This window comes from Eptatretus burgeri, chromosome 15 (assembly GCF_056783735.1).
Source record: "Eptatretus burgeri isolate ZD-2024b chromosome 15, Ebu_testis_v1, whole genome shotgun sequence".
Lineage (NCBI taxonomy): Eukaryota > Metazoa > Chordata > Myxini > Myxiniformes > Myxinidae > Eptatretus > Eptatretus burgeri.
In genome coordinates, this window is record NC_140975.1 from 33,009,364 (window position 1) to 33,024,584 (window position 15,221).

The 15,221-nt window shown below is 41.7% G+C and overlaps 1 protein-coding gene and 1 pseudogene across 4 annotated transcripts in view; one reads left to right on the forward strand and one right to left on the reverse strand.

The window, feature by feature from the left end:
* Positions 1 to 15,221, reverse strand: part of LOC147011871 (centrosomal protein of 170 kDa-like) — a 139,689-nt gene that overhangs the window by 106,247 nt on the left and 18,221 nt on the right. For 3 of the 4 annotated variants that reach the window (XM_085857349.1, XM_085857350.1, XM_085857348.1), the window contains exons 3-5: positions 1,904 to 1,993; positions 1,218 to 1,298; positions 721 to 777 (exon numbers count right to left, since the gene is read on the reverse strand). In XM_085857349.1, coding sequence (XP_085713475.1) covers positions 721 to 777; positions 1,218 to 1,298; positions 1,904 to 1,993 — 228 coding nt within the window. The other variant, XM_085857351.1, reaches the window with a different exon arrangement.
* On the forward strand, positions 11,875 to 12,016 carry LOC147011873 (signal recognition particle RNA; annotated as a pseudogene).

The window sequence follows — 15,221 nt, forward strand, 5'->3', positions numbered from 1 at the left end:
ATCGAGCTCCATGGGGCTATGCAGGTGCCATTGGGCTAACCAAATACCAAAATCCCTGCCAGATTCGACAAACCCCCTCGGAGAAGATGCAAATTGAAATCGGCTACCGCCTAAAAACGTTTTTTGGGCGTGGCTCCACCCATAATGGGCGCACCATGCCCATTCAAAGGAAAACAACTAGATCATGATATAAACCTCCCACCAAAATTTTATCAGGATCGGATCAAAACCCACGGAGCTTTGCTCGGGACAGACAGACAGACAGACAGACACACACCAATAACGAATATAGTGGTCACTTACTTTTTCGTGAACCAATAATGTGGAAATATGCCAATGCGTGAAAATCTCGAAATTCAGATTACCAGACCAGATCTTGTCGGTTAATAACTGTCTGTTGAGAATTGAGGACTTACAAGAGAGATTGGACGGTTCTGGAAATTGGTGACAGAAATGCAACTCTGCTCAAAAGAGACTTTTAACATGCACAAGCAAGTACAAACAGAAGAGGATATTTTGATAACAATCTGGTCAGATGCCTTGTATATTACACTGAAGAACACTGCACTCCAAAGTCCAACACCTTGCCTTCTCAGTGCCAACGGTTTACAAACGAGTCCAATTTCACCAGAACACAAATTACAGACTATACAAGATAGAGGCAAAAAAACTGCAACTAGAATATGGTACAGATCAAGTGAGATTTTAAAAAGCACTTACCGACAGGGCCTCCTCGGCCAACACGTATTCTGCTTTTTCCACTGTGTAAATGTTGGGATGTACTTCTTGTTAAAGTTACAAGCAATTATCGACTGTGATATCAACATTATTATGCATCAATAAACCTCTTACCAAGATTAAACTTTCATTGCATAAGGTGTCCCGAGTCCTCTCCGTACCCCCTTTGCATTTTCCAGGCTGGGATGTCAATTAATTCTGCTCAAGTGCACCACAGCCTGGCTCATCTCCATTACAAGGCTGGTTAGCTTCAGCCCAGGTAGCCAAATGTGTCACTTTAATACAATTTTATCGTTATGAACAGAATAATCAAATGGACGAATGAAACTGTGCAATGGATTACATGCAATCGTGTCCAGTAGTAGGAAGCTTGGCGAAAAAATTTGAATAGTCTCATCGGCTTGAGGACGAATTGGCTTCGAACTGAAGCAGATGTTTCTCCATAGCTCAATGCACAGACAATGGTGAAAAAGAAGGATATCATAGCCAAAGCGGACAGAGTCACCAAGTCGCAGCATCACGTACGTCTGCTCAGGAACCCGCACGTCATTCACAAATGTCTAGATGAAGCAAAAGAACAGGAACAATACAAGCGAGACAGTTTGTCGACAGGAACAATCCTCTACTCTGAATGCAAACATGATTTTGATTCAAAATGCAATGACAGCATAATATACAGTACGTGGGTTAGCACAAAAAAACAACAGTCGTGATGATTTACATCCTTTACATTTTTTTAAATTTATTTATTTATTTCAGTAGCCATATATATGTACTCCACACAGTACTGTACTTAAAGCTTGTGCAAATCTGCATCCTTAAATTATACTTAGCACATCACTCAACAGAATCGATCTGTGACTTTTTATCATTAAACGTGTCTTTTGCACAACTGCTCCGTTTATGCAAAATGTTGGAAATGGCTTTTAACCTCTTGTGATGTTATAACCAAAGGTGAAAGACAGTGCAAACAAGTCGGTTAAACCATCGACTATTTATTGCACCATTTCTATAGCTCACCTTCATATAATTAGCATGGAGGTCCACACACACAGGCACACATGGTTAAAACTGAAATCAACGAAAAATGTGGGATACCAGGTAACACTTTTCAAAAACTTTCATTCATAATAAAGTGCACCAGGAATAATGTAGAAAGACATACCCCATTCAGACTTCCCAGATCCTTTAGTAGATGTTCATCCTTGGATTTATCATAGTTTATCACCGCATGCTGCTTGTCCACGCTGCGAGACTACATGGGCAAAAGAAAAGACAGTTCTAGACACTGATGTAACATGTCAGTTGCTGTCATTTACAATTCTAAAAAATAAGAGAAACGTTTGTCCAAATGGCATTTTTCAAAGGCCTTCTTCGCTCGATTTATCAAAGGCCTTCCTAGCTCAATTTATCAAAGAATTCTTGCAATGTGAGAGGCCAGGAGGACATGATGATGACGAAAAAAAAAATGGTCATGGCACAAAGGCCTCCCTTTGAAAAGTGTGGCTTGGGCATGACGCATGCCGAACATAGCAGTGCACTGCTCCAGATCAAAATCCAAGAAGGACAAATCTCTGGCCTGCCGATGAAAACAAAAGGAATCCTTGGTAGCTGTGGTACAGAGAAAGCGCCACAAATCAGATGATATCCTTTTAGTTGAATCATCGTGCACACAGATGTTGAAGAAGCAGTGAGCAAAACGGTGACTTGCAAAGCTCCGCCATAAGCCCTGATAGTTGTCTCGAAATAGAAATTCAATAATATAACCAGAATCGAGCCATATTAACCTCTGTGGTCAAGTTTGTCAAAATACATGGTAAATCCATCAAATTAGGAAAAATAAATTCCATCAAAAATCATTACCATAAAGTGCAGCCATCAAGTGAAGTTTTGAATCACCTTGGAGTGTCAAAAGCTCAGGATTATGCATTGAGAGAGAACAGTTCTCTCTTTGTTTGCATCACAAGCATAACAAGCTTGATAAATAAATCAAAAACAGGAAAAGATCATGATATCCATTTAGTGAAGGCCCCTTGTGATACATTTGCTATTGCCTATAAAGCTTCTATCAGGATAGCTTTTGATGGTCTGGCTCCCAAGGGAAAGATCACAGCTGGTCTGAGCAGCGCCCGGCTCCGAACGCCTTGCTCGCGTTCACTGTACGTCGCAGCTGGCACAAAGCAAGCAGAACCGAGAGCACAGAAACCAACCACACTGTCCTTCAACGGTCCGTTCACTAGTCAGTTCACTGCCTGGATGATTTTGTAATGTGAGCAATAAAGATTTAAGGAGTTGAAATGATACTGGAAGGCTATTTTGGTATTTGTTCCATGGTGTATAGTGACCAATTAATCCTTTAAAAAATAAATATGACTTTAGTTATGGAAAAAAAACAAAAGAAAGAGAGAAATGTCCCAAAGGTGGAAAATAAATTCATATTTTTTTGGATTTTCCCGATTATACCTTAGCCTCAAGAGTATGAAATCGGGATTCAGCCTGAAGGATATCATAACAAAACACAAGGGTACTATGAAGTCACTCAAAGTGGTATTTCAGCAACATTGGGGGGGGGGGGTTGAGGAACAGGAATGGATAGAAGGGAAGGAAGAAGGATTGATGCTCATAAGGTAAAATATTCTGACCAGAAGGCTGGGGAGCAAGTAAGGAGGTTCAAGTAAAGACTAGAGCTGGGTGAGTTTCAAGATATTCAGCTGCATTCAACATTTTATCAGCACATGGCCAACTATAACAAAGGAATGCTTCGGGTGTTTCTCACATACAGTATTTCTTACAAAATACAAATCTTCTACTCCAGTATAATGTTACAAATTACTAGCAGGTAACTGTGGAATTTCCACGTCAAGTAAAATGTAACTTCAACATTATGCACAGAATAGTTACTTGATTAAATCAACACAACACCCCCCCCAACCACCCCAAGTCCTCAGCTCCCTTCCACCCCAAATCCTCTGCTCCCACCCCTTCCCCCATGTCCTCAACTCCCCCCACCTAACAGATAATTTCCTTGCAAGGGACCCATGACTTCACTTTGGTTGTGCCATGACTTGACCCTGGGTCCCCCCACCAGATATGCAAAATCTAGTGGGGATTGGTGAAGTTTAATCGGTGAAGACGGTCTCAAAGCCCTATAAAGCATACAAACACTTTATCGCATGCACCACACTTCTCCCACTTAGCAATTTCATTGTTTTGATAGTCTCATTCGGTATTCTCCTCGAAAAACAAAATGATTTAGCCTCTTCGATTACTGTCGTCACTCCACCTTATTTGTCAAGACCAAGATCTTTGATCTCACCAAAGCCTTCCTCTTCTATTTTCAATAGTTTCTCATCTTATGTTCACTAGTTCGGTGTTCTTCAAGTCGTGTTCAGTTCCTATATCTACTCCATGCATCCATTTACCACTTACTTCCGCTCTGTAATTTTGTTTTTCTGTTGTCTGATAATAATTATCTGACCCACCTTGTTTATCCAACTCAATAAAATGATGTTTATATTGTTCTGAAGGCCACTTTACTTTGGCATGATGCTTCCATTCTCAATTTGTGGTGATTCCATCTGATGCTCAGACCACCTCGATGCTAATCTATCCCTTGATATCGTACAAAATAGATATGATGTGTCTTTTTCCGATTTCCAAATGATAAAGTGGGTAATTTTGCAATTAAGAGTCGATTACTTCTTCTTCTTCTTCTACTGCTACTTCTTCATGATTAGCCGTGCGTCGTATCAGGAGGTCAACCGCCATATCCATACTGTCTACGGGTTATATCGCAGAACTAATATTTTCGAATGTCTACAAACATGTCAAGTCAATGCGTCCTTGATGGTTGCAGTAATACAAACCAAGATGATTTCATGCCACACCAATGACCGATCCAAAAATACAAGAATTGCCAGAAATTGGATGAGGTTTGTCTGAAATTCCTGAGTGGAGATCGGTCATACAAAATAGTCGCTTTTGTGCTTGGAACATTTTACAGAGCACTGTTAAGAAACAACAGAGATGGATAGATGTTGTGGTTATCCGCCACAATTGAGAGAACATGCCATCCCCATGATTAAGAGGAAGAAACAGCCGTCACTTGAAACTGTAACAACATCTTTACCCAGGTCCCAGCACATGTACACGGGCAATTTCAGCGGTGAATCAAACACCTGTTGCCATTGCCCGGCAGTTACAATAAGAGCACTGAAAATAATTATCTATTATTAACACAGATTTCTGCAAGTCAAATAAACCTCGATTTATTTATAGTTGAGAGAAAATATGTATCATAATTATCTACTCCTCTGTAAGGATTTGACCAAGGATGCTAAAACTTTCAGTGCCCCCCCCCCCATTTCCACAACCATCTCCCCAGTGCCACTCCCCCTCCTTCACAACCCCCCAATCAACCATTACCACAACAATACCCACCACCATCCCACCCCCCCCATAATTCATCAACCACCCCCACAATACCCACCACCACCACACCCCCCCCACCCTTTGCACCTCTCCCCCCTCCACTGTGGCGGGACATCGACACCTCACGGACATGGGACGATCCCATAACATACAAGACACTTGGTCAGCCTGTGATGGTGGGACAAAGCATTCATCGCCCACTTTGTCTATGGTGTCTGAGTGTGCCCAGGCAGTGGGGTTGGCTGTCAGGCAATGATGGGTATTTCTGGTTGAATAATATAACTGATTTATCAATTACAGTACTCCAAAAGCCCTTCCTTCTAAATGGTGAATTGAACAAAAAAACAAACACCAACAATTCTGTAGTAAATTTGTCACCAGAGTTTTCATCTTCACTAACACCTCCATTGTCGCCATCTTCAGCTGAATCGCTCGCACAAGGCTCAAAACAATATGGCTCATAATTCCCCCAACAGTGTTTCCATCACTAATTTTGTCTCCATTAGTTTCTTCAAAATTCCACTGATCAGTTTCAATTGACTGAGAACCTTCAGAGTTGCTAATGACAGTGGAATCAGTATTGGAATCCGAGCTGGAAATACACTGTTTCTCCAAGTAAAGCCGCCATTTGGATCAAGGTGTGTTCATAGTGTGACATCACTGGAGACATCAAAATTGACACTTCAGAGCTTTTTTCGACACTTTGTGATGGACAAAAAATAATAATAAATAAATATATTTTTCCCCCCTTTAAATTAGACCATGAATAATGATTTTCAATGGTTTTCAGAGGAAAAAAAAATTGTGTTTGGGTTACCCTTTAAGTTCGTCTTCAATCATTGATTTTCAGAAATTTCCTTCCATGATAAATATTCAAGAACATTTCTTCTCTTAGCCAATTGTTTCTTCAAACCTTTCCTCTGCATTTGTGTAATGGTGATCCCACGTTTCAAATTACAGCAAAGCTCATCAAGATCCTCGATGCTGGTGTTCTCTCTCGTTTCACCTTCCTTTGCAACCAACTACTCACTGAACTCGTCGCCACAGTCGCTTTTAAAAACTTTCAGATTCCTTATTCCTGCTCTCGACTCCCCTTTATTATATGATACAATGTCATCTTCATTGCCACAAGGGTTGGGTTCCAGTTTTCCACTGATAGGCTGGATATGGATCTTCACCAAAATCTAATCAGCTTGTTCTCGTCACCTAACCAACTCATCCACCAAGTGTTTTTTTTTTTCCATAATCCATCTGCAACTGTTCGAAATATTATACTATATATCATTTTTCGCCCTATCTCTCAATGGTGAAGAATCACTTTAAAAAATGATCGGATTCAGATCTTCAACAAAAATTCAGATCCTTGTCACACACCCAACGTGTCCAAGTTTCGTCTGAATCCGTCCATAATTTTTTGAGATATCATGCTCACGGCCAGACAGAGACAAGATGAAAACATAAGGTGGCGGAGGTAATTTCAATTTAAATGTATCTACCATTTCTGCTGCCACTACATTTCTCGAAAGACCATTCCATGCATTAATAACTACGATGACTGAAAGACCTGCCTTAATACAGTCCAAAATCACCTCTTCTTTACTTTTAGGTGATGGCCACCCCTGGTCGTTTAACTGTATATTCTGCTGAAAAACTCTTCTGCACTTATTTTGTCTGTACCCTTCATTATCTTAAACATCTCAATCAAATCACCTTGCAATCACATCGTTTCTCATGTATAAAGTCCTGTCTCCTTCAGCCGCTCCTCATAGCTTAGTATATCTTGGCTCATAACCAATCTAGTAGCTCTGTGCTGAACCCCCTCTGGACCAGCTTCAAGATTACACCTTGCATCATGTAATCCCTATTCTCATTATCTTTACCTATTCCCAGCACCTTACATTTATTTATGTTAAACTACATCTGCCAATCACCCCCACCAACCCTCAACTCCCACCTCCCTATCTGCTATCTACCTTAACTCCAAACTTTGTGTCATCTGCAAACTTAGAAAGCATATTCTTAACCCCACCATCCAAATCGTAGATGTAAATTACGAATAATAATGGTCCCATTACCGATCCTTGAAGTACCCCACTACTTACATCCTCTCAGCCAGACATCTGTTATTTTGAACAAAATGAATGCCTTCTGCTTATCCTTAATTACATGCCAAACAATAGGCCCTTCACTGTATGGAATGTAGAAGGCTTGTCCTGTGTCAAATTTGAATTCCTCTCTAAGCTAGTAGGAAGTCATGCTAGCGATGTCCTTAGAATACAGGAAACACAGTTGAAGAGAAAAGGTCTTAGATCAAAGATCCCAGGTCATAACTTATTAGCTATACATCAACACTTGAACCATGGCTTTGCTACCTGTGTGAAGCAGGATTACAAGCCTCAACTCAGGTGCTGCCCGACCTCAGTGTATATTCAATCATTATCAAGGTCTCTGATCTGACGATTGTCAATGGCAGCACTTCTATGATCAAGCCATCCAAAAGTCTTCATCACAATTTTAGTAGTCACCATACACCTTGGGGCTATGGCAGCAATGACTGAGCTGGAGTTCAACTGACAACATGGGCAATTACAGAAGACAAGCACCTGCTATATGACGCCAAACAGGATGGTATCTTTTCGAAGCATGCTGGAAAAAGCCTGTACTCCAAACCTGTGCTTCATGTCGAAATATGCAAATGGTCTCCCTCTACCATCATCTAGAATGGTTCTCCAAAACTCCCCAATAGTCATCCATAAAGGTCTCCAAATTCCAGTTTTGACATCAACCCCGATACCTCGGTGGAATTTCCGATCGGCCAACTGAACTGGGTTCAAGGCATATATTAAAAAAAAAACTTTATGCCACATTTTTTGTGCACATAGTCGAGGCTTGTTGAAGAGCTAGAACACATAGCAGATCATGAAGCAACATAAGAAAAGTAACAGCAGGAGGAGAAGGCCGAAACACTAACAGCAGGGCTGAGAGGGAAAATAGATGGAGATGGGCAAACAAAGGATGCAGGTAACAATGATGGGTAGAGGAGAACGTAAGGGGTGGACAAGATGGATATAGAAGCAAATTTTTGTGAGGAGCGAGGAGTGGTTGAACAAGTGTAGAAAAGATCATGGTTTTGGATGGGGGATGATTTGAGATGGCGGTGAACAGCTGTCCTGAACACCTTGAGGGAAGAATGAGATCGAAGAGAATGTGGAAGTCGATTCCACAGGCAGGAAAAAAAAAAGAGGAACAAATAAGTGAAGGTGAGAGGTGGTTCTGGATTTTGGCAGTTTCACAAGGAGGGGTTGCTGGAGGAACACATGCGTCCTGCAAATACCTGAAGGCAGGGGACAAAGTATGGAGAGGGCAGAGGGTGCAAGACCAGAAAGAGGAGGAAGAACAGAGCGGTCACCAACTTGTCGGTGATGGTTTCCTTCACAGTGAGAGATCCCAATGATCGTGAAGGCCTTGGTTTCCACGGTGTCAAACTGAGCAAGGTGCGAGTCAGGGGAGCCAGCCCAGAGGGGAGAGCAGTATTCCATTAAGCTGTGGATGATAGCCTTGTCAGTAGATAGGAGCTCAGATCTGCCAAGAAAGGATTTTGCATGACAGAGGATGCCCAGTCAGCATCTGGCTTTGGAAGCCAACTTTGTAATGTGGCTTTCCCACGAGAGATTCATGGCTGAGAGTGAGACCCAGGAGTTTGAGCAAATGAACCTCTTTGAGAGGGTTTTTGATGATGCAGATGGAAGGGTTTGCGGTACGATCTTTGCGGGGGGGGGGGGGGAGAGGGAGGGAGATTTCTCCTGGTTAAGACATATTCCAAGTATTTGACCAATTCGTGATTTTGTCAAGCTCTGAAGAACGGGAAGAGGCTGCCTCTCTGTCATAAGGATGAGGGATGTCAAGGCAGAGGGTGGAGTCATCAGAAAATAGATAGAGGATTTAAAATTCCACCAAAACTAGCCGATCACCACTGTTTTGCGGGCCTCGTCAAGGCAGCAGCAAAGAACAGCATCCACTGAGGCTTTAGGAAAAATGTATACCCTGTGCTGGTCAACACGGAGTGAAGACATTTACAAACAGTGTAAAGTCGATAAAACCCTTGATACTGGTGCAGCTCTGCTGAAATATCTTGACATAGCAAGATAGGAAAGATAGTGTGAAACAACAGAAGGATTAGGTTTCAGAAAGTCAAGCTGGAAAGCATGGAGGATCTTCCAAAACCTTGGAGCAACTTCCCCATCAGTTTATACCCCACATAAAGTTAGTCCAAATGCCATTGTCACGAAGTTAATTGCCAATCCCATCCCATATTTATGACGTCCCTTTCTCACTCAGCGAGCCAATTATGGAGAAAATTCCTCCTTTTCATGGATGCCAACCTCCAGAATTTGTCTGTGCTGTATGCTTGAAATGCTGCTGAGCATCAAGCAAGGAAGCAGCACGTACCGTTTTAAAGTCTTTGGAATGACTCGGCCAAGGTCGGAATAGAAATGGCGATCTCCTTGGCTCAGAGCAAACACTTTAACCATTATGCCACCAAATCAATAATTGAATTTATTGCAACTCTTATACATTACCTATCTTCTACATTTTATCTCACCATTTTTATCCCTCCACTTAAAAAAAACAGAACAGTCATTGACGTCATAAAATATCGAAATTTTATTCATGTGCAGAATCTGGTCATGTGATTGGTGGATTGGAAGCCCTCTTGATGCAGATTATAGCGATACATGTTTACAGGTCATGTTTTTACAGGTTACAGGTTATGTTTATGGCTGAGGGCAAGGCTGTGCTGCTGATGCAACACTCCCTGTAGGTTAGGCAAGAATTTTTAGCGTTTCAGGCCCGATTTCAACCCGATAATGAGCACAGATTTTGATGCGGTCAATACACCTTTGTTAGGCATCACATTTGAAGCTTGTGGCCAAGTCTCATCAAAATCGTGTGTTTGGTTCAAGGAATACTGACTGAAGCGTTTACAGACTCAATCACCGACTGACTGGCCTCCAGATACTGCTTGATCGCATAAGCTGACTGGACTAAAGTCCAGTTAGCTAAAAATGGGTGGGATATTGCAATTGGTTCCATCTCTCTGTCTGTCCCTTCATCAAGCTATCTCTTACTAAAGGGATGCGCAGAAATTCACTAAACTTGGTAGTTATGATCACAACCTTTCCAGAAGGTGCGAGAGCAGTATCATTTTGGCCCTGCACCTCGGGGCAGGGTCAAAAGGTCATATACCAAAAATGCAATTACAGGCACATTTTAAAAATAAACTTTGTGTACACATTCAACATTGATGGATGCATGAAATATGTAACAACGTTTAGGATTTCACCACCCCCACTCCCATCCCCCCCCCCCCACTGGTTCATGCCCCAAGGGTGGGGATGGGATCACATCAGAAGATTTCTTTTTTTAAACTCATAATTTGATATTGGGTCATTCCTGGTGTTACTTTTTGTCATACTTCATATTTGCTTTCGGTATAAAGCGTCGGGATTTGCGATGGTGCATCATCGACTTCACTCCAGTTGGTTATGGAATTAGCTTCCACAATAATTAATACCCTCACATGCATCTGCAGTTTATGTCCAGGACAATTGAAGAGTCCAAAATTATTCTTTCATTTGGTACAATGCTGGTTTTACTTTGACAGTTGTAAAATGTCGAATGACTTTCACTGCCTTGAACCTTTGAAGGTCGAGAGTTGACATTGCACTGTTAAAAAAAAAAAAAAAGTAATTTTCTCAGTTTTATCGTGATGTAGGATAAATTGAATTTTTGATTGAATGGAGTTGTTATCAAACTTTGAATATGGTACATGCAAGATGTTTTTTGCCATAGAACTTTAGTATTTGCAATGTTAGTTCAGTAGAGTAGAGATATGTGAACTAGATTAATATTTGGAGTCAAAACAGCATGTAACGAGTAAATCACTAAAAGTAAGAATCTGTCATTGTTGTTGGATAATAGCACAGCTGGGTGGCTGGGTAGCAATTTGCCCAAGCAAGTGGAACCATGCCTGAACAAGTTTTGTCTTTGGAACCATGGGAAGCCATGTGATAACCTTTGAGAGATGATGGGCATGTATGCTATGCTAGACATAGACAACAACTGAAACACACAGATGTCATTGACAGACAGGGAAAGAGAGGAGAAATTGATGTGTTGAAAAGGCAATGAGATAAAGAATGGAGCACTTCAGGGGAGATACGTCGGTGAAATAGCTTTGCTGGGATCGCTTAACATTTTGTCATACTCGGGAGGAGGAGAGGAGATTCGCCCTTCACAACGAGGATGCTCTCAGAGGTTCAGCATCCCTGAGCGTGGAGAGCAACTCGGATATTTATTGCATTCTTCCGTGGCCATGGTTTCTACAAGGCTGGTGATCCTGTCAGTCCATTCATTCCAAAGTAATCTCCAACACAAAAGGTAGAATTGTTCCCCGTGGTGTGGCTAACATCAGAAAACCAAATGGGGTATACATTGCATAGACAACTAGAACAGCACTCGGTGGAGCGCATACCTCCACCAGGCATAACAGTTTATGTTTTGTATCCCACCGACAGGCCGGATCTGAATCTGGACCTGAATCAAAATCTAATCGGCTTGTTCTTGTCACTTAACCAACTTATCTATCTAGTTTTATCATCATTTGCGTATTCACTGGTATTCACCACACCAAAACACTTCACTGCTGGGCATAGTGACGTGTGCCTGTAATCCGGCTGTTCGGAGGCTGGGGCTTGGGGATCGCTTGAGGATATGAGTCCTGCGTTGTTCCCTGCTAATAGATGGTACAAAGCAGCCGGGCCAATAAGGCGGCACCACACCCTGATTGTCAGGTCAGGCCAAATCAGATCTGTGACTTGCTATGGGTATCATGTAAAACCCGTACTGATCTGTTCATGGTCGAAGTGTGGGCGACTAAACCGTTTCCCCCTCCCCCCCTTGCACCACACCAGGTCCCCCTGGTGTAGAGGGTGTACGGACATGGACACCCAGCAGGATTAAAAACAAAACCTGCCAAAGGGCAGAGGAGCTCCTTGTGAGCCAACAGGCATCCATATCTGGTGCCCAATGCATATGCGGACATCGTCCAGCAGTTGGTTACCTTCCTGAGGAGGTCGGTGGCAGGATTTGCACACCGGCCACAACAAAACACTTCACTCAGCAAAACACATTCTCGGGTGCGTCGGGGTGGTCCGAAGGTGTCGTCCACAAGACAGCGGCCTCCTCGGGTTAACCTGGGGTGGTCTCTTTGGGTGGGTGCCTGGAATGTCTTATCCCTAAGAAATGGGGATGGCTAGATGGAGGCCCCTGGAGTACCGCCGGAAAGTGGCTGCAGCGACGTGCTGTAAAGCGCATATTCTCCATGTATGTATATTATGGTGTGCATTTCTGGTAAGCAGCACAAGGTCGAACATATTCTCTTTGGAAATTTAGATACATAATTTCCTTATGACAGCTGTTTGGTGCTTCGAGAAGTTTTAACATAGTTTTTTAAAAACGGTTAATTCCTAACATTTGTCTATTTCTTTTTCACTGCATGGAAAAATTATTAGAGGTGGGGTGGGATGATCATATGGTCCGATGGACCATCCCCCTTAGACAAAAAAACTGAGGGGAATATAATCCTCCCCATCTCTCCTGGGATTTACGCCCATGTTTGTCATAATCTTTCCACCACATATATATATATATATATATATATATATATATATATATATATATATATATATATATATATATATATACACACATATATATATATATATATATATATATACATATATATATACATACATATATATATATATACATATATATACATACATACATACATATAGTTTTGGCCCCATCTCTCAATGGTGCAGCATCAAATTTAAAAAAATTAAATTCTCGTAACCGGATCCAGATATTCACCAAAATCGAATCGATTTATCCTTGTCACACAGCAAATTTCGTTGGGATGTGTCCATAATTTGAGATATCTGCTCACAGACACAGACAGACAGAGATAGCCAAACAAATAGAAAAAGACAGGGGTGAATCCTTAACCTCCGTCCACGTTCGGTGGCAGAGGTAATAAATGAAGCACCGTTTCTTTGTTTTTAGCAGCAGTTTTAGCATTTCTTAGTTACAGCAGACTACGCTACACAAACTGAAAACATCAAATTATGCTACCTCTTCTTCCTCTGCTTCACGATTCCTTTAATGTAAAACAAGAGCGTGAATTGTTTTACAATACATGTCCCCCAACGATGTGATACAAGTCCAGAAAGGGTATAACACTGTGAGATATTGATGAAACGCAATGAAACTCGAACTTGTTCTGTAACTTATCATAACTAATGCGTGCCCGTACATGCGTGCCCATATGTACGTGCCCGTACGTGCGTGCCCATACGTGCAAAAAAAATTTTTTTGAGAAGAATTGTGACGTCATAGCACCGTGTCCTGTCATTGGTTTGGTAAATAAATGGCCATAACTTTGGAACCACTTGTCCGATTAATATCAAACCTTGAAAAGGCACATCCACGGGGCCCCAGCAATATACCTGGCAAGTTTCAATTAGATCGGACCAGTGGTTGTCGAGAAACAGGGTCACAGACAGACAGACACACAGAGATTGCTGGAATTATAGATAGATGAAGCCATGTACCAAGTTTCAGTTGAATATGTTTCACCCTCCGGTGAAACTGGTAGGGGACTAATAATTACGACTGCCTCTACTGTTTACTGCATTAAATTGACAATACCCTGCTTCATTGCAAATTAGAGTTCATAACTGCACCATCAAGTTGATCACTGCGGTTGATATACCATTTCAAGGTGCCCACATAGTTTAACGGTTACCCTGGTTTCAGAAATCAGAGTAAGCTGATGCATTTTTGTGAACTGTTGCTTTTGTGCATTTTCTTGGTTAACCATTTCATATAATTTCGGTAAAGTGAATACATTGTATGCCTCTGTTGACGAAATCACTGGAAGCATTAAGTTTTTGGGTTGTCCGTCCGCACTTATGTATGTACGTACGTACGTATGTGTGTCCATCTGTGTTAAATCTCATTATCGCGATATCTGACGAACCGTGTAGCGGAGTTTGTTCAATCTTGTTACAAATATGCATCATGATGTAATGATGAACTGATTGGATTTTGGGGTCAGTAGATCGAAAGTCAAGCTCAGAGGTCATGTTAAGTAAAAATGTCAACGTGCTAACTTGTGAAACAGTGATGGGATTTTGACCAATTTGGCATAAGTATACGGTATGATGCAAAGATGAACTGATTAGATGGTGACCTCAAAGGTCAAAGGTCAACTTCAAAGGTCAGAGTCCTTGATCGATTTTCTTTCACGGGATAACTTGGGAACGGCTGAAGGGTTCTCCGTCAAACTTGGTGCAAGTATATATCATGATGTATATATAAATTGATTAGATTATGTGGTCAAGAGTTTGAAGGTCAAAGATCACGTCAAGTATAAATTAGATATTTGAGAACAACTGAAAGGATTTAAATCAAACTTGGTACAAGTATGCCTGGTGTTGGCATTATGGTTAGGGTGGTGGGCTTGGGATCCTAGGATCCTGAGTTCAAATCCCCCTCAGCTGTTGAATTACTACCAGGTGGGATTGACTCTGCCCATCATCCTTCCGAGGTCAGCAAAATGAGTGCCAGCTTGCTGGTATCCTGTGTCGGAGTGGTGACCCGTCCAGGATCGTACCCAATAGCCAAGGAGACTGCTTAGGCAGCCCCAACGCTCTGCACAGAGTATGGTCCCAATGGATGGATGGTATACATTGTAAATGAAAAGCTAGTTTTCTATTAACAACATTGTGGCACAAGTCAACTTTCACTAAAAAAAAAAAATGAAAAATTAACTTGTACCACACTCTATTTGCAGAGTGTTGGTATACCAAAGCAGTTTCTTGGCAAAGATTTTACTGCGTGGTTTGCCATTGCCTTCCTAGCATTGTTTGTCCGTGCTCTGTCCTTTTTAAATGCTGAGCATCAAGCAAGGAAGCACAATGGACCAA